Raw genomic sequence first — 19,079 nt, 5'->3', positions numbered from 1 at the left:
TTGGCTATAAGCTGTGAGACAGGACCTGCTTGTCTTACTGCTCTGCAGCAGCACTCACCAGCTGCTCTATCTCTTTTTAACTTAGGATGTTTTACACAGTAATTTTAGTCCAGAAGGAAAGAAAAGAAACGACGATCGTCAGTCAGAGTCTAAGAACATATAAACTAAATAACACAGATTACTCACCCCTGCCACGGGCGGCACAGAAAACACAGATAGCTCACCCCTGCCACGGGTGGCATAAACAACACAGATATCGCACCCCTGCCACGGGTGGCACAGAAAACACAGACAAACACACCCGGCCACGTCGGCCAAACGCGACCTCAGACGGAGAAGCACACCACGTCTTCTCCTCCAGATGGAGACTCCGTCTCCCAGATTCAGAAACTCAACAGTTGAATCTCTCAACCGCCCGGCCGAATCCCTCGACCGTCAGATGGTCAAATCCCTTGACCTAGCTGGCTCTCCCAGCTCTTCTAGGGCGTCCCCTAGGGTTGTAGCCTGTCCGCGGGTCCACAGACACAGAAACCAAAACACAGAGACATAGACAGCAGCGCTGCACTCAGACACATTCTACTCATTGTCTCCTCTCGAAACGAATGGTTTACTGCCCCTCACGAGACAGAAACAGCTGCCAGTCCAAACCGAAGTGCACTTTTCAGAAACCAAATAATCTAGACAGACGGGCACAAACAACTTAGAAATCAAATAACTTAAACAAACCTAGACAAAACAGCACGCAATTTAGGCAACCCTATCACACGAGAAAGCAGACGATTTGGACAAAAGGTCACACAACAACTAGACAGAAAAAAACCGCGGTGTCCCTTTACCTCCCAGCGTGGTTCTTGGATTAAGGTGGTCGCATATCCAGGACGAGCCCCCAAATGAAGAGCCCCATACTCGGGAGACCCTTCCTCAAGCCTCCGGAATCGCGACCCCCCCAAAATCACAAGAAACCATACCTGGATGCAATCAGCAGAGGTTTATTAGGGGAGGAGCCGGCGGTCAAAAACGACATGCTCTTTAGCTCCAAGAGCAGGGTTTTTGGCCCCGTGTGGTGGGTTAAAGGGTCTTTTATAGCATGGGGTGGGGGGAGGAAGGCATTTTCGCGCGCTTACACATGATTGGATATTTCAAACATCAGCAACTTGCAGAACTGGCAGAACTTGTAGAAACTCGGACCTCCCAGAAAAGGGAGGGAGAGAGAAGTAAACACCAGATAGCCCATTACTCAGTTGGGCTTGTTTGGACTTGTCTGGGCACGCCCTTGCATGCCTTTATTTTTTTGTCACCCTGCCCCTGCAGGAGCTTAATATTTTTATTATGACTATATTTAACAAATTGTTGGTGGTCTTTGCTGACCATGAATTTTTGTTATTGTTACAATGCTGCTTTCAAATTTTGTTCTCACACTCCCTCACAGGCCTGTGTCCCTCTGAAATAGCACTAAGGACCCTCAGCTGGAGTTGCCCAGGGGCTCTAAGGACAGAACACACCCACACACATCCTGCCCCACCTTCTGGAGCACCCACAGGGACAGTGCTGCCCACAAGAGTAGGAAGGGGCCAGGGACTGGGGATGGCTGCTCATGGCTGGCATATTGCAGATTTGGATTTCCAGTAGGGCTGGCAATGTAGTCCAATGGCAGAGAATTTGCCTAACATACACAAGGCTGCGGATTTGATCCCTAGCATGAGCGTGAGCGTGAACGTGAGTGTGCACATGTGTGCACACGCATGCACTCATGCTTTCATGCGTACGTGCGCTCACACACACACACACACACACACTACAGATTTCCAGCACCAGTGTACAGTCAGTGAGGCATCAGTGATCTCAGTGGAGAATTGTGACTACCACTGTGACAGACCACATGTCACACCTTGCCTGAGAGAACACCTCAGGCAATACGGAGGCTGTGACAATCTCTCTGGGCCTTGTTATCCTCCAGCTATAAAGTAGGTACTATGATTTGGTATAAATTGTCACTCGGGAACTCCTTTTGTTAAGTATTGGTCCCCAGCTGGTGCATCTAAGCACTGAGAGGTGTCCAGATCCCCTGGGCTTTGCTTTGATTAATCAGTAGATTCACAATCTCAGGCAGTACTTGGAAGAGTAGAAACGATGTTTGGCCTAGTTAGAGGAGGTGGGTCGCAGGAGTGTGCCTCTGAAGGGTAGACTGTAACTTTAATTTTTTTTCAAACCTTATTTTTTTGTTTGTTTGTTTGTTTTTGGTTTTTCGAGACAGGGTTTCTCTGTGTAGTTCTGGCTGTCCTGGAACTCACTCTGTACACCAGGCTGGCCTCGAACTCAGAAATCCGCCTGCCTCTGCCTCCCAAGTGCTGGGATTAAAGGCGTGCGCCACCACTGCCGGGCTTAAATCTTATTTTTAATGATGGTTCTTAAACATTTTAACCTTCCTTGTAACCCACCAGCCACCAGAGGTAGTGGGAAAGAAAGGATACTGTCAGAGGGAGGAAGTAGACCTGTTTAGAAAGGCTTTTTTAGAGCAACTCCCATCTGTGTTGTCTGGAAATCAGTTCAGTTCACAGGTTAGCAGGCAGCAGCAGCTCCATCCACTTGCAAACACTTCACGGATACACCAACAATCCTGTTCAGTAGTCAGGTTAGCAACAGCAGTAACACAACCTAGCAGAGACAAACAGGCTTCAGCCTTAGCTCCAGTCAGCAGGAGGGACCCAGAGGGACACCAGAAGAAGTTCTCAACTGTGCCTCTCTCAGGGAAGCAAAGATCAATGAAGATGAGAGATTCCACAGCTGCTGTACCAGCAAGCCAAGCTCTGTCTCTGTCACTCCGTGGAGTCCTACTTTTTTTTTAAATTTATTTTGGTTTTTCAAGGCGTGGCCTCTTTGTGTAGCCCTGGCTGTTCTGGAACTGTCTGTAGACCAGGCTGGCCTTGAACTCAGAGATCCAGCTATCTCTGCCTTCCAAGTGCTAGGATCAAAGGCACACACCACCACTGCCCAGCTCATGGAATCCTAGTTATACCCTTCAAACATCGAATGTCCTCCACATGCCTGGCCTCAGCATTGCGCTTGCCTCAGCACAGGTCTTGGAAGTGGCAACAAACTGTAGCACACCACCAGGTTTTTTTTTGGTGCATTTCTGTCTATGGCATCCTGACAAATTCAGCTCAACTATGCAATGTAAGTCAGACCAATACATGCGTGTCAATTAGCAAAGAATCCTTCATCACGTGTCCTTTCACGTGCTTGCTTTAGTAGATCATCCCCTCTCATGTGTCTGCTTCAGTGAAACGTTCCTTCCCGAGTTGGCCTTAGCCTTTCACACCTGTGTCCACGTTAACAAAATGTCCCTTCACGTGTTTGCCCCAGGAAAACACCATCCAATTGACTTTTCAGAGAACCCTTAAGTTCTGCTTCAGTAGACCTTTCATTTGTGTGTTTGTCTGCTTCCTGGCCACTCTGAGGTGAACAGCTTTCCTCTGCAGTGCCCTTTGGCCATACTGTCTTAGCCTCACCTCAGGCTTCCTTGTAATGGAGTCAGATGAAGCCAGCTGGCCACAGGCTCAAACTTCTGAAACACTGAGCTGAAGTAATCTGTCCTTTACGTTGCTTTGCTTAGCTACTTCATCATGGAAGCATGCTGTTGTAACACAATGAACCGAGATAGCCTCCATTGTTTTGCTCCAAGAGATACACCAAGCCCCAGGCTAAGGAATCATTGGCAAGCACTGTCATGGCTGCCCTTGCATGTTCCGGTGCTCCCCAACTCCTGCTCCAGTGTGGGGTCCAACCCAATAGGGACTTGGTAGGCTGACCTGTGGGCTGTGGAATTTATACACTCTACTTAGTGTACGATTCCTTGCATCCCAGGGTAGGCGCTTGCATCTCTAATCCCCAGGACTCCCAAATGGTCAAAGCATCAAGGAATGGACAGATGGGCAAGCCAGAAGCTAAGCAATCAGTCTCAATCATGGAAACAGAAAGGGCCAAGTTAGAATCTAGCCACCTTGCTGCCCTCAGTCTCTGTCCCTAGCCTCTGCTCACCTTGGGTGACACAGAGGTACAGAGCATCAAGAACAGGCCCTGAAGCTGGGTAACTGGAAAATCCTACTTTCTAACAAACACCTTTGACTGACTAGCACTTTCTAAAACCAACCTGAAGAGTTGGGCATCCCATTCACGCATGTGAAGCAAGCACTGGTTTGCAGACCCTTGCAAACATCACCTGTTCAACTTGGAAATATTCCTGAGGCTGGGGACAGCAAACACAGGTCATTACATCTGTGTCCCCCAAGGAGTCCCAAGTGTGGCCTACTGGCCTGAGAGCTCTTGACTGAGCCTTTCCCAGGTGTGGAGAAAGAATGCCTATTTCCCAGGGCTGCCCGTGTGTGAGCACAGATGCTCATGTGTGAGGATGTCAAAGGACAAGCTTGGGTGTCATTCCTCAGGGAGTGGAACCTTTTGTTCGAGTCAGGGTCTCTCATTTGCTTGCAAATCCATCAAGAAGGTTATGTTAGCTGGCCATGAGCCCCAGGGCTCCACCCATGTCTCTCTGTGTGCCTACTTTGCCATTACTAGAATTACAAACATGCACAAAACAGTAGCAGGCACTTTAGGTGGATCCTGGAGACCAAAATCAGGCCCTCACACTCGGAACAATCACCTTACCAACTGTGTTGTCTCTGCAGCCTTTTTTTTTTTTTTTAAGTTTTTTTTTTTTTTCCAAAATAGGGGTCTGTGTAGTCCTAGCTGCCCTGAAACTAGCTCTATAGACCAGGCTGGACTGATTTCAGAGATCTGTTAGCCTCTGCCTCCCAAGTGCTAGGATTAAAGGCGTGCACCTTCACTGCTCAGGTTACCTTCTCTCTCTCTCTCTCTCTCTCTCTCTCTCTCTCTCTCTCTCTCTCTCTCTCATGTGTATATATATATATGTGTGTGTGTGTGTGTGTGTCTGGAGTTGAATCAGGCAGGCATGATGGCTCATGCCTTTAATGCCAGCACTCAGGAGGCAGAGTCAGATAGTTCTCTGTGAGTTTGAGGCGAGCCTAATCTAGAAAGTGAGTTTCCAGGTCTGACAGTGCTACATAGTGATACCTGTGTCAAACAACAACAAACAAACAAAATCAAAACCAAAAACAAGTATACTGTTAAATAATTGCTATTTATTAAATAAATAAATTTCACCCCAGTGCAGGTGTAAAAGAAGCTGTTGGATCCCTTGGAGCTGTGGTGTTTATGACCCCTCCAATGTGGGGCTGGGAGTCTAATTCGGGTCCTCTGCGAGAGTGACAAAGGTTCTTAACTGCTGAGCCATCTCTCCAGCCCTCCTCACCCCTTAGCCCTGTTCTTAAGAAGTATGGCACCAGGTTTCACAAAGTGCTGGCCTCTGTCCCTTATTTGTGTCTGATTGTCCATCTGTTCCATAGGGCAGGCTTCTACTGTCTGGTTTCAGCCTGTAGTGCCTGCAACAGGACCTAGCATACAGACAACCTTGGGTACCATTTCTTTCTTCTTTTTAAATAATTTTCTTTGTTATTTTACTTTACGTAGATGGGTGTTTTGCCTGCCTGCATGTCTGGTACCCACAGAAGCCAGAAGAGAATGTAAGATCCCTTGAAAGAGGAATGAGAGATGCTCGTGAGCTGCCTCGTGGGAGCAGCCAGAGCTTTTAACTACTAAGCCATTTCTTCAGCCCAGGTATCTTTTTTGTTTTTGAAACAAGGTTTCTCTATGTTGCCCTGGTTGTCCTGGAACTTGCTCTGTAGATCAGACTGGCCTTGAACTCAGACATACACCTGTCTCTGTCTCCAAGTGCTGGGATTAAAGGCCTGCGCCACCACTTCTACCACCAGGCTGGCACCATTTCTTAATTTCTAATCTTCTTCCTTCTGGAAGGGGGAGAGGGGACAGAGGGTCAACAGGTTCACCTGGCCTTTAGCAAACTCCAGCCTTACGCTAAGACACGGCTGGCAAGAAAGTGCATAGAAAGAAGGTGAGCCACTCAGTCACAGAACTGTGGTTCTGGGCCCCAGCTAGTAATCTTCCAAAGAGTCTCATAGCCAGCTTACTCCTTCTGAGACTCTAGGAGACACCAGGAGAGAATGTTCAAATGTGGCGTGGCACTCCTGAGGCTAGGCAAAGCATGAGGCCTGAGTGTGAGGTCAGGGTCAGGAGGAAGAAGGAACAGCAGCTGGCCTTTACTCCTGCATCTGGTGTCTCCTTGGACGACAACACTCCATCACCTTCACACTCTACCTAGCTTCCTAGGCCAGGAGAGCTCTCAAGACATGGTACTAGGCACACGGTCCATTGAGCCAAGGACTGCAGTAGCCAACCAACGCCTCACACCCTTGGAGGTTGGGCTATTATGTCAGCTCCTTCTGGACACTAAAGCTGCTACTTTAACAATCTCTTCTGCTTCCTCCGGTCTCTGGTCTGCGCAGGAGGCCCTTCCTCAAATGTATCTCCATCCTCCAGGCAAAACAGCTAAGGGTCCTGGAGTGGAAAGCCTGGAGTAGCCGTTGACAACCTTTTCCTGCTGTTGAGTTACCCTGAAGGGACTTACAGTCTCAGGGCGTGTTCTCCCCAAGGGAAAAACCTCACCTTGGGGAAGCATGGGGCTTGCCCTTGGCCTCACTTTAAAAAAAAAAAAAAAACAAGTGATCGATCATGTTCAACGTTCATAGGGGGTCCCTCTTGATTAACGACTTTGAGAGGGGGTCCCTGGGGACCCCCGATGTCATTGCGAGGACAGCCGCCGGGCTGCTTGCCCTAGCCATTGTGAAGGAGCCTAAGAATTGGGGACATCAAGGTCTGAGATGTGTTATCTTGGCCAGGAGTGATTCCAGCAGCTGGCGTCTAGGCCCAGGCCCGCCCCGGGTGGAGGCGGAGTCTGGAGGCGGCCGCGCGCGGGGGGCGTGTCCGGGCGGGCCGGGGCGGGCCGGGGGCGGGCGCACAGCTGTAGCCCGTGGCGGAGGCGCGGGCGCGCTCAGGCCGTGTGCTGGGCGGCCCTGGCGGCCGCACCATGGAGTCGGGCACCGAGGAGTACGAGCTCAACGGCGACCTGCGCCCCGGCTCCCCCGGTTCCCCTGACACCTCGGTAAGATCTCAGCACCGCCTGTCCCGGCTGCTGTGTGACCTTGGCCGGCGCCGCCCTCTCTGGGCCCGGCTCGGCAGTGGGTACCTGTGGGCGTCGGGCCCGGTACACGCGGCGTCCGCACTGCGGGGTGGTGGCGGCGGCCGCTGCTTCCTGGCAAACTCGTGCTTGACCTATCCCGAGCACAAGTGTTGGTCCCACGGGTCTGGGGCCAGCACAGCAGGTAGGCAGAGGCCCCGGGCGGTCTAGCTTGCTGCCGTCGCCCTGCTGTGCAGAGCCCGCGTCTGGCTGGCAGCACTCCTCGGGTGGAGAAGGCTGGCATCCCGCTCTCCGAGACTCTCCTGCCTCCCACACCACCCTCCAACTTCCAGCGCCTCCGGGCTGTCTACTCCTGCGTGCCTTGGGGTGGGCGGGAGAGGAGTCACCACCCGCTGGTTGGAGGCCAGCACCAGGCAGACAGCTACGTCACCACACGGAGACCACACGGTCGCCTGCAGCCGTGATAGGGGAAACCCGAGGTTATGTCCCTGCTGCGGTCACCTGCTTATGAAAAACAGAACGCCACCCTCTCAATCTTCAGGGTGCCAATTCTAGGATCGTAAGGACCTGCCTCGACTTTGCTCTGCCTAGCCTGCCAAGGCCACAGCAGTGGTCGGATGCCTATGTTGAGGGATCATCCTTCCTGACCCCTCACCTCATAGTCTACCTCCAGGGCAGGGCCTGAGCATGCCGGGGCCCAGCCTTCACTTGTACCACCCCGCATGGCTCTGTGTCCCTCGGTGACATGTTGACTTTGGACATTCCTCCTATTTCCGACACCCCCTGGGATGGGGGTGGGGAATTGCACCAGGCTGGGATTTTCCACAAGTCCCTGTGGTGCAAAATAGATCAGACTAGACACTTTCTGCCCAGGTTCGTATAGTGGGGACAGGATTGTTCAGGGAGGAGGGCCCAGAGGAGCCAGAGGTGGGAGCACAAGCGTCTGTCCCGGGATGAGAAAAGAAAACAGGACAGCGCCTTGGGACTCGTTCAGGTGTGCCGGCTGAGACCTGGGCTAAAATGTGTGAACACTCCGGAAGCAACACCCTGGCTGAGTTCCTTTTGGGAGTTCTGTCTGGGCCTTTTGTATGTGGGTCTAAGATAAAGAACAAGTGATGTCTCTGCCTTGAAGGACAAGGGATGCAAATCAGGAACAGGTGGAGCAGTGGTTTAGAAGCTGGTTTGAAGGGGGAACTCTGCCTGTCTCTGACCAGTGGCCTTGCTCTTCAGGACTGTCTGTTCAGCGATGCCATCAGTAGGATAAGCTGTGCCTCCCCAGAGAATTCTAAGCACAGGAGAGATTGGGTTGGCTTGCTCAGGAATCACTGTCTTGGCTCTGGGAACAAGAAAGAGAGAGAGATTCCCCCCCACCATTTCTTTGAAGAGCCAGGTGGGAGAATGAAATCAATTACATTGGCTTCTCACGCGTACTCAGGGTTGCCTGCCTGCCTTGGTGGTTGGTAGGGAGCATAGGGGTCAGGAAAGGCTCCCCATGTGGTGGGGTTGTTTGCATTGGCTTACCGGAGGGACAGATCTGGCCCTCTGGTGTGAGTGGAAGAGCACCTAGGCAGAGGAAACAGTACAAGTGGAGACCAGAGGCTGATTACTGAGAACATACAGGATTGGGTGGGAGGTTTTCTCTAGAGTCACTGGGGACAGGATGCTTCTCTGAGGTGTGGCTAACCATGAAGGCTGCTCGATGTCCAGTCCCCCTGTCCACCCTCAGGATCCTACCTCCAACTTTCTAAGGCATGTCATGTCAGCATTCTGTGCCTCAGTTTATCATCTATGAAGTGGCACAGTAAGTGCTTCTGCTAAGTAAAAACTATATGGCTGACGTAAAGGAAATGCTCGTGGACAGAGTGCAGTGCGTGGCGGTGCTAGCTATGGAGACACTCCATGTCTCCATGGTGACATCTGTAGAAGTTTGGGAAGGACAACACTGTCCCCAGGATGAGAACCCAAGGGAACCCTGGAAAAAGGGGTGTCACTACCTCCCAGGTAGTTGAGGCCCAGCGGAGCTGCCCTGATTGGTTCCTGTCATGTGTAACACTGGGGAAGCTCTGCCCAGGACCTTCCAGATGTTAGGTGTCCCAGAGCCGACTACCTAAAGGACCCGTTAGTGTTCACAGCTTTTGTGAGTTAGCTCACTTCTGCCTGGCAGCTGAGAAACAACACCAGTTTAATGTGGAAATGCCATGCTCATGCCATGACGCTGGGGCAGCTTCACGTTAGACACTGCCTGAGGGAGGTGGCTGAGATGGAACTGGGCCATAACTCTGTGGCACCTGCCCTGCTTTCTTGCCCCTCACTGAATGTGGACTGAGGTAGCTGTGGCCACATCTCAGGTCTCTAGGTCCTGGCATTATGTCCCGCACACTGGCCTTCCCTCTGCCTGGCCTCAGTTGGCTGCCAGGAGAAGCTTCCTCTTTTCCTCCTTTCTGCTTACCTAGCAGATTCTGGGACAGTCAGGATCTTAGCCAAGTTCTAAAGGCCACCCTAGTGGGCCTCTGGGTTACTCCTGGTCAGTTCTGACCCACAGGAAGTGAGTCTGCCCAGCCCGAGGCCCAGCTGCTGTGGGGACCCCGCCTTCCATGCTTCCTGCTGTCACACTGGGGTTTCCTGCTGGGAATACATGTGTGAAATCAGGAGAAACTTCTGTCTTGCTTCTTGGGCTCCCAGGGCATGGGCAATGTAGGCTGGGGCACAGAAGGCTGGCACAGGTGGCATTCTGCCGGATCTAGCTTAGGGATGGACATGCAGCTGCTGTCTGTACCATAGTAACCCCCACTGTCTGTCTACTGGTGTTTGACAGGGCCTCTGAGCAGTCCAGGCTGGGGTCATCCAGGATTTATCTAGACTCGGACCTCTGGGTTACCTAGGACAATATTTTGGCTAATGGAAGACCTGTGCCAGGCTTGGCCTTTCTTTTCCGTGTATCTGTCTTTGTCTGTGCTGGTATTGCTCAGTGAGTGGAGTTATGTCACTGGGGGAGAGCCAGACACTGAGAGTAAAGGAACATTCTGGCCCTGCCACTTGATGTAGTGTGTTCCCACAGGTCATAGCCACCGAGCCCGCTTTGTAAAGTCCCGTGTTTTCCTGTCTTTTTACTGATAAGCAGTCATCTTGATGGCCATTGGTGTACTGAGATTGGGAATGGCGGAGTGTGTTTGTGAAGGATAGCACCGCTCTGTGGGTCAAGCTGATGGGCACAGATCACCAGTGTGCTATGACTAAGCCAGCTCTTAGGTATTCACTCCCCTCCCACCTCAGCCATAGCCAGTCAGGTGACCCTAGGCCTTAAGAAGAGGCCCTCATAAATGCAGCTCCCCGTAAGGGCTAACTAACCCACGATGGTCCTTCCTGGTTTTTAGAGGAAAATAGCCCACTTCACGCCAGTTCCCAGTTGCTGCTGGTAGGTTTCAGGGAATTCCCGCCTGCCCTGGTACATATTAACCAGGGTATTTTCTCCCTGATCTGCCCAGGTCACTGGCACAGACCTGGAAGAGTTTCCTAGCGTGATCTGGCAGCTAGTTAGGCCCACAGGATCTGTGATTGGGTGGCCCAGAGAGTCTTGGATCCACACTACTGTGCATCCCAGGAGAGGCCTGTGGGGCAGTCACCTGCATGGCTCAGGATCAGACCCTGGAGGTATCCTGCAAGGCCCCCTGAGTCCCTGTCTACTGATCCCTGGTAGAGTAGTATGTTCTATTCTTCAGTTTCAGACAGTTTCCCAGAGGGCAACCTCAGATACAAAGGAGGGGAGACAGGAGCGTGTGGGGACACAGAGCCAGGCTGTGGAGGGGTAGAGTTTAACACCATTTAATAGCCAGCCTGCTTTGCCTTTGGGGCTGTCCCTCAGCCTGAGGCAGATAAAAGGTAAGCAGGTGGCTGATGGGTTGTAGCCTTTGTTGGTTCCAAGGACTCTGAGCCACCTCAGGGTATTAACTCCATAAGCTCTGTGTCTTAGTAAGGACACTGAGGCTAAGCAAGAAGCTGTCCTGAAATAGAGACAGAGAGCACCCTGGGATCTCAGTCCCTTCAGAGTCTCGGATGTCAGGGCCCCGAGCCCCAAAGCGTAAGTTCACATTGTGGCCTGACCCTGCCTACTTGCTGTGTGGCTTTGAGAGGAGCTTACAGTATAGAGAGCCTCTTGCTCCTTAAGGGAGAGAGCTCAGCAGGGGCATGGGGTGGTGACTAGATGCTGAGAGCAGTGGGTGAGGGTAGGGATGTGAGGCAGTTCATTAATGTTGCTCTTCCTTGTGACCATGTGGTCAGGAAGCCTTTAAATGGTCCAAAACCAAAAGGAATTCTTCCTGCTGCCCAGCGGCCAGCAAAGCTTAGCCTTGTGGTCTCATTCCGTCCATTGCAGACCTCTGCTCCGCCAACTAAGCTACCAAAAGTTCTGCTTTCTGTGTTTGCGTGTGTATATATGTAGGCCTGTTAATCTGCATGTGCTTGTGAGTTATATGTATGTGTTATGTGACACACGGGTATGCATATACAGTACTTTGAGCACATATGCATACTTGTGTGCATCCATGTACCTGTAAACTTCTACAATACATACAACTGCATATACACATGAAATTATATACAAATGCCACACCCCACCCCACCCCACACACACATGGAACATGCTCCTGAGTAAGAATTTTGACCCAAGTGAGCTTGCTATTCAAAGTGCAGCTTACTTTGAAAGGTTTGTATGTTTTAGCTCAGGTTCACGTAGCAGAGCCCACCTGTGCCTTCCATTATCCACACTGCCTGCCTTCGTGAACACATGACTTCAGAAGAAAGTTCAGGTTAATGATATACACTCTGTCAGTTCAGTGGCACCTGCTTTAGACTTTCTGGCCTGTAGAAAATAGTCACTTGAGCACAGTGGATGCCTGCCCTACAGCCCTACAGCACTGCCCCCAGTCCCTGCATCTTTCATGAGTCTAGAAACAGGATCTCTCAGGGTGGCTCCAGGTGGCTGGCTGCCAACAGCAGGCCCTGGCCACCTCTTTTAGCTCCATACCCATTCCCTGGAGGCTACAGTGCAGGGCTCAATGGCTCAAGGCACCAGTGGACAAAGGGCTAAGCCTAGGTTTGGTGAGATTTTCATAGGTAGCTGAGAAGGGGCCCGACCAGGGCAGCTTGAGACTGCCGACTGGCTCAGTGAAAAAGAGGAAGCCAGCCATTTAAAGGTACCTTAGAATGAAGCAGGCCAGGCAGAGAGATGACCTCTCATGACAGGAGAGGACCAGGTCCTACCAGGGGAATCAAGGGCGGTATCCTGGAGACAGGGTCCTCTAGGGAGAACCTTGGAGCATGGAGTTATCTGGAAGGGGAAGCCCCCGAGGGTAGAGAAAGATCTATAGGGCTCCTTGTGACTGGCCATGTAAGAGAGATGGGAGGTGACCTGGGAAATGGCCGCCAGGGAGGGGCAGCGGCTGGATCTAGCTCTAAAGGAGAATACCACCAAGAGATGCCTATCCTCAAAGAAACTCAGAACTATCTCTTTTATTACTATGAGACATCAGGAGATACACATTCTATTCTACTGCATGCAGGATGGTGGTGCATCTGTTGAGCACCTGCTGTGTGCCCTTGGTGCCACATAATCTTGAGTAGCTGTAGCTAAAAAAGGTGACTAAGCCATGCCATAGGGTGATGCTGAAGCTGAGGGTGTTGTATGTGTGTGGGGTCCCATTGAGCGGCGCAAGGCTGAGGCTGGGAGGCGAACCAAGGCAGGATTGACCAGACTTTTGGGCTCAGCCCAGGAAGGGTGAGTTCAGGCCAGAGCCAGTATTCAGGGGCCTGTCTACTCCCACCTCATTTCTCTTCCTGGTACCTGCAGGAACCTAGACCCTGGGGGAGGGGAAGCCAAGATGAGTACCTGCTGCACAGGACAGTGCGGGTCCTGGGCTTTCCCTGCTGGAGACCAGTGTATGTGTATGCTAAGGTTGGCATTCTGGTTTCCTTTTCTACAGAACTTTACTCCAGGACATTTCCTTTGGATCATGATTATTTGTCAGGGTTGGTGCAACAGAAGCCCTACCTACAGGGGCTCTGGCAACTCCCTGCAGCCCCAGGGAGGGTCGGAACCCTGTCCTGACCTCTTCCTGTAGCTCGCCCCAGAGCCCCAAGTTGACCCCGTTCTGCTGACCACCTTGCTCCCCACAGCCGCCCCGCTGGGGTTTGAGGAACCGACCCATCAATGTAAACCATTACGCCAACAAGAAGAGCGCTGCGGAGAGCATGCTGGACATCGCGCTGCTCATGGCCAATGCGTCCCAGCTGAAGGCCGTGGTGGAGCAGGGCAATGACTTCGCCTTCTTCGTGCCCCTTGTGGTGCTCATCTCCATCTCTCTCGTGCTGCAGATCGGAGTGGGTGTGCTGCTCATCTTCCTGGGTAGGGCCCGCGGCTGCTTCCACCGCCCCAGGGATGGGTAGGGAGAAGTATGGTGGTGGGTGGAGCGGTGGTTCTACCTCAGACTCTTGGCCCTCAGGTAGTCAGGCTTATGGTCCAAGCTGTGGCTCCCCACATGTGGCCCTGCTCTTTGAAAGCAGAGTGAGGTTAGGGTCCTCTGGGTCTGGAAGGTCGGGTAGTACAGGGGAGCGGGGAATTGGGTACCTGCTCCCTTAGGTCCCTGTGGCTCCCTAAGATAAGCTATCCATAAGATAGCTACTGCCAGCCAGTCCTCCCTTCCCAGACCACCTCAGGCAGCTCACTGCTGCCCGTGTCCAGTAACCAGCAGCCAAGTTACACAGGAGACAAAGAGATCCTTACCTAGGAATCAAGAAGAAGAGGCAGGGCTGCAGGGAGATGTGATGTCTTGGGAGTTAGGAGGGGACTCTGGAATGGAGGATGAAGAGTCAGGGGTTCTGGATCTAAGATGACTCTGGACCCAGAAGATGATCTTGGACCTGGTCCAACTCTTTTTTCTGGTTCTGAATGAAAATTGAACATGTAGAGTATAACCACTAATTCCCAAACCTAATCACTGATTGTCCCCTTAGGAGATGACCCACAGGTGACCATAGGCATGGATTTATAGCTGATAGGAAGGTGGGCTGGGGTTGCCAGGGCAACCTTGGTGCCTGTCCAGAGCAGAAGATGTCATCAGAAATAGCAAGGTCCCCACATTGACTCTCTGGCAATGTGACCTGAGACTAATGAGGGATGTCCTAGGATCTCAGGGTCAGTACCTGTGAAATGGGTATACTAGCAGAGCCTAAGGTAGATTGGAGGGTCTGCAAAGTGAGCCTCAGGAGGAGTTCCGTGCTTTTGCCTTTGAAAGCAAAACCTGGCCTGGCTGGCATCTAGAAGTGACATGTCAGGACCTAACCTGCCTGGGCTTCTTTTCCTCATGGAGAAAGTGGCCAATATAAAAAGGAGGGGACATCTGTGCCTAATTTTAGCATTTTTTTCAAATGGGGAACAAAACCCTAACTATGGCCAAGAGCCCTGTCCTCTACACTCAATGCTCCCTGGACAGGCTTCCCTGAGCAGCATCTGCCCCTCTCACCCACAGTCAAGTATGACCTCAACAACCCGGCCAAGCACGCCAAGCTGGACTTCCTTAACAACCTGGCCACGGGACTAGTTTTCATCATCGTGGTGGTCAACATCTTCATCACGGCCTTCGGGGTCCAGAAGCCTGTAGTGGACGTGGCGCCCCGGCAGTAGAATACTCAGGTGAGTCTTCAGAGGAGGCTGAGACCCTCTGCTGCCACCACCATGGGAGGCTTGTAGGTGTGGTGGGTTCTGGGCTGGATGTCCCTCACATAAGGCATGACCAGGCTACTTATTAATCACCCGAATGCAGTCCTTGATGCTCCCTGAGCGTGTAAGTCATCTGGCCAGGAAGAGGGTCCTAGGGCCTGTGGGAACATAGTCCCTGTCTCCCTGGCCTGTCTTCATGGGTGTCTCCAGAGCTGTCTCCAGAGGCTTCAAGTTCTTGCTGACTGCATGCTCTGCTGCTGCCGACAGCTGGAGTAATAGGTTTGCCAGGCCAGTGGTCATGGTCACTTGTGGTTCTTGTCACCATTATGGGCATGTCCTTTAAGTCCTGACATATACCCAGAAATACTGTCTTCAGAGTGGAAAGGGCTGCAGCACCTGGTCCATGGTGGACAGATCCTTACACTCTAGGCTGAGTGGCCCTGATGCCCACCAGCTGGTCACTAGCATGAACTCGGCACCCCTCCACTGGGGCACCGTTAGCTGGCCTAGCAACATTCATGCCTTTCTCTCTTTTCATCTTTCCAGAGACCTTAAGGGTACCTGACCTGAAGCTCAAGTCCAGACCCCTGCAACTGCTGTATCCACAAGGCATCCCTCTCCTGTAGGCAGAACCCAAAGTGGCCCATGGTCTGGACCATGGTTAGGAATGGACTTTATCCAACTATGACTGCTATGTGGGCAGCCACCCAAGGCATGTGGGAACCGGATACAGGGCCATGAGGATCAGAACTGGACAGTTCCACAGAAACCCAAGCCCAGAGAACGATCACTGCCCACCCAAGGACATGCAGCAAATCCATGATTGGACTTGACAAGGGGCCAGCACTGGCCTCTGTCTCAGGACATTCCAGAAGGACCAGGATATGCCCCTCCCTCTGCTGATACACCAGTGATTCTACTTTCATGGAGCCTGCACAGGTCACCCTGGAGACTGCTGCCTTTGATGTTTCTCTACCCAGGGACCTTGGACAGCCATCAGTACCTGCTGGCTCCAGTAGCGGCCACTGGCTCCAGCCTCAGTGCCTGGGCTCGGCAGCCATCAAGAGGTAGCCATGCCCGTGGGGGCTGCAGGTCCTGCTGGTACCTTCTACCAGTAGTGACCTGGGAAGAGCCCCAGCCCCCAACTCAGGGGTTCAGGCCCCACTTTTCTAATCAGGAATGACAATAAAGCTTATGTGCTTCCCTGCTGGGTTCCATGTGCCACCCTCTACTCTTGAGACAGCATCCTCCACTCCAGACAGTCCTTCCCTGCAGCGGCAGCAGCACACTCAACCACACTCTTAGCTTTCCGTCTGTCTAGGGCTAGGTTTTGAGACAGATGTTGAGATCTGAGGTTCAACAGCCCTTTTACAGTAAATGCTTTTCACAGGGACATTTCAAGAGGGGCTGCCAAGATGGCTCAGTGGTAAAGTGCTTACCGAACAAGCATGAGGACCCGAGGAATCCCTAGCACCCATGTAAAAATCCAAGTGCAGTGGCATGTGCTCCCGTAGAAGGTGAGGTGACGGTGGAGCCAGTGAGCCCCAGCTTCAGTAAGCTCTGGCCTCAAAAACTAAGGTGGAGAGCGATAGAAGATAGGGCCTGGTTTTGACCTCTGGCCTCTATAGACACACAATGCCATAAGTATATATTACACACACACATTGCGAGAATAGTTCACAGAAGTCCCTCACACCGTGACCATCTTAGCAGGCGGGTTATCTGCTGACTGGGAGCCTGCTCTGCTGGTCTCAGGATGTAGAAGAATGCAGGTGCTTGGGCCCCAACTGCTACATGATCAGAAATTGGAGTCTGCCATTCTCTTGGGTACAAAGCCTGAAAGACACTGTAACTCTCTGCATTTAAACTTCCCAGTGTTTGCATGCCAAGTGCTAGAAACAGCCTTTGCTGGCCTTCCCAGAACTGCATATCAGCTTGATGCACCCAACGACAGTGTATACTGCAGACCTCAGTCCCATGCCCAGGGCCTGTGTTATTGTAGCAAAACATGACAAAACACTACTTAGGACTCCACATGCCCCTTCTAGCCTTTCATGTTCAGGAGGCATGCCCCTCAGGCCTGCTCTAGTGAAGGAGCTCAAGGATGGGTTACCTGGGTACCTGGAGTTGCAGGGCTGGAGGGAAGCAGGCACCATGGCTGCTCAAAGCATCTGTTTACTGGTATCTTTGAGGCTATCCCTGGCTGTCTTGTGCCAGGGAAAGGCAGCTTGTGGGAGCCTGGGAAACAGCCATGTTCTTGTCTTTAGTTACCAACTGTGGCCTGGGTGGGGTCATGTGTGTGCTCTTTACCCACTAGCACTCAATGTTTGATGCCGGCCCACCTTGGGCTGACAGGCATCTCCAAAGTGGCGTCTGGCACTGCCCATGGTCAGCAGGGACCCTGTCCCTCACCCAGCAGAAGCTGGCTCCCAGCCCCCACTCTCTCCTCTGCTCTTCTTTCCACTGAACCTCCCAGCCCAGCCCTTTACCCCAGTTTCTTCACATCGGCCTGTGCTCTGAGGTATCAGACCCACCCATACCTGATCCCCTCCAGCCAGCCTCTGCCCTCTCTAAGCGTCCTTCCTAAGTCATAGAGTGAGGGGCCAGGGCTTAGCTCCTCAGAGCCCTGACTCACTATCTGCCCCTCACTCATGTGAGCAGTAAGCCCCTCTAGAAACTGGGGCCCTAAGACATCACAGAAGCCCATGCAACCTTGGGTACCCAAGTGATGGATGAGAGAAAACACCTATGGGAGAAATGGTCAAACTCCTTTAAAATACTCAAGGAAAGCTGATGTTATGATGCGTGCCTGTTATTCCACACAGGAAGCAGGAGCAGAAAGAGCAGAAGTTCAAAGTTATCCTCAGCTACCTAGTAAGTTTGAGGTTATCTTTGACTATAAGAAACCCTGTCTTAAAAAAAAAAAAAAAAAACTTCCGGGGGAAAAACTAAGTGTAAGGGTACATGTCTGTAGTCCCACCTACTCAAGAAGCTGGGGCAAGAGGACTGGCTGAGCCCAGAACTCATAAACTCAAGACTGTGGGGCACACGGAATAAGGGACTGGAGGAAGAGTCTGAGAAAGCTGTACAGACTAGAATCCTGTGCAGAAGGCCTGGGTCTGAACAGACCTGGCTTGGGGCCATACCTCCTGGCACTGTGTCCCTAGTGTGTCCCCCAACATGTGGGCTGGCCAGCAGCCACCTGCATGCCTGGACTCAGCAGCCGGATGTTGGCCAATGCATGGCTTAGTTCCTTCTTCATCAAAAGAGGAAACCCCAGATGGGACTAGAGGGGCTCTGAAGTGGCTTCACTGAGGCCAGCCTGTCACCCAAGCCAGATTCCCTGGGCACGGTGGCTCAGAGTGAGCATGTAGCTTTCTCCACCAGGGACCTGTGCTCAGAACTGACCTTTGACCGGGCATTTGCTCCTCATGGTGAGACAAGGACCTCTTGTGGCCTGATCTCTCAGTGTGTGTCTGCATCCCCCAACACCCATCATCTGGTGGGTGTGTCCCTGTTCTCTCAGTCCTGTCCTCTATGACTCCCCACACTCAGAGACCTATGCCACCTGCCCATCAGCACTTAGCCTGGTGCAAGGCCAACACTGATGTGCAGAGAATGAGATACACCTGCTGTGTCTCCTGCGGGCCAGGGCCTCTGCTGGAGCTGGGAGAAACAGATATACCCAGTTCTGTTCTCTCCCTCCCTCCCCCCCCCCCGTGTGTGTGTGTGTGTGTGTGTGTGTGTGTGTGTGTGTGTGTGTGTGTGTGTGCGAGAGAGAGAGAGAGAGAGAGAGAGAGAGAGAGAGAGAGAGAGAGAGAGAGAGAACAGGTGTATTACTCAGCCACTCTCCACCTTAATTTTTGAGGCAGCACTTCTCAGTAAACTTGGAACTCACTGATTCTGTTAGACCTAAACCAGCTGGCCAGCAAGCTCCAGCAATCCTCCTGCCTCCACCTCCCCAGCAATGGAATTGCAGGCACACACTGCCATGCCAAGCCTTTTCTGGAGGTGCTGGGGATCAGGTCCTCATGTTTGCACAGCTGAGCATCTCCCCAGCTGCTTGCTTCTCTTGGGGATGAAGCTCTGGTCTGGCCCAGCCCTCCACCCACCACTGCCCCGTCCAGCCAGTGGCAAACACTGGCTGTGTCTGAGCATTGCTGATCTTACAGGATGCTCTCACCATGTGTCCTTTACAAACAGATGTGGGCAGCAGGGCTTGGCAGGGAGGACGGC

At 52.3% G+C, this 19,079-nt stretch overlaps 1 protein-coding gene and 1 long non-coding RNA gene across 2 annotated transcripts; both read left to right on the top strand.

The window, feature by feature from the left end:
- The first annotated feature begins 6,928 nt into the window (after positions 1–6,928).
- On the top strand, positions 6,929–16,046 carry Ninj1 (ninjurin 1). Its single transcript, XM_034509575.2, has 4 exons — positions 6,929–7,093; positions 13,301–13,529; positions 14,653–14,816; positions 15,390–16,046. Exons 1-3 carry the CDS (start codon positions 7,019–7,021, stop codon positions 14,805–14,807), a joined length of 459 nt encoding a protein of 152 aa, XP_034365466.1. The 5' UTR covers positions 6,929–7,018; the 3' UTR covers positions 14,808–14,816; positions 15,390–16,046.
- Positions 7,100–13,256, top strand: LOC143443264 (uncharacterized). The gene is made up of 2 exons (XR_013112076.1): positions 7,100–7,313; positions 13,108–13,256. It is a non-coding gene; the product is annotated as an uncharacterized LOC143443264 (long non-coding RNA).
- Positions 16,047–19,079: the final 3,033 nt, after the last annotated feature.

The sequence above is a fragment of the Arvicanthis niloticus genome, chromosome 8 (genome assembly GCF_011762505.2).
Source record: "Arvicanthis niloticus isolate mArvNil1 chromosome 8, mArvNil1.pat.X, whole genome shotgun sequence".
Taxonomy (NCBI): domain Eukaryota; kingdom Metazoa; phylum Chordata; class Mammalia; order Rodentia; family Muridae; genus Arvicanthis; species Arvicanthis niloticus.
This window is presented reverse-complemented; position numbering and strand designations above follow the sequence as displayed.

Coding starts and splice junctions, on each gene's coding strand:
- Ninj1 (XM_034509575.2), top strand. CDS start 7,019: ATGGAGTCGGGCACCGAGGAGTACGAGCTCAACGGCGACCTGCGCCCC. Junction 7,094..13,300: donor CCGGTTCCCCTGACACCTCG/GTAAGATCTCAG, acceptor TGCTCCCCACAG/CCGCCCCGCTGGGGTTTGAG. Junction 13,530..14,652: donor TGTGCTGCTCATCTTCCTGG/GTAGGGCCCGCG, acceptor TCTCACCCACAG/TCAAGTATGACCTCAACAAC.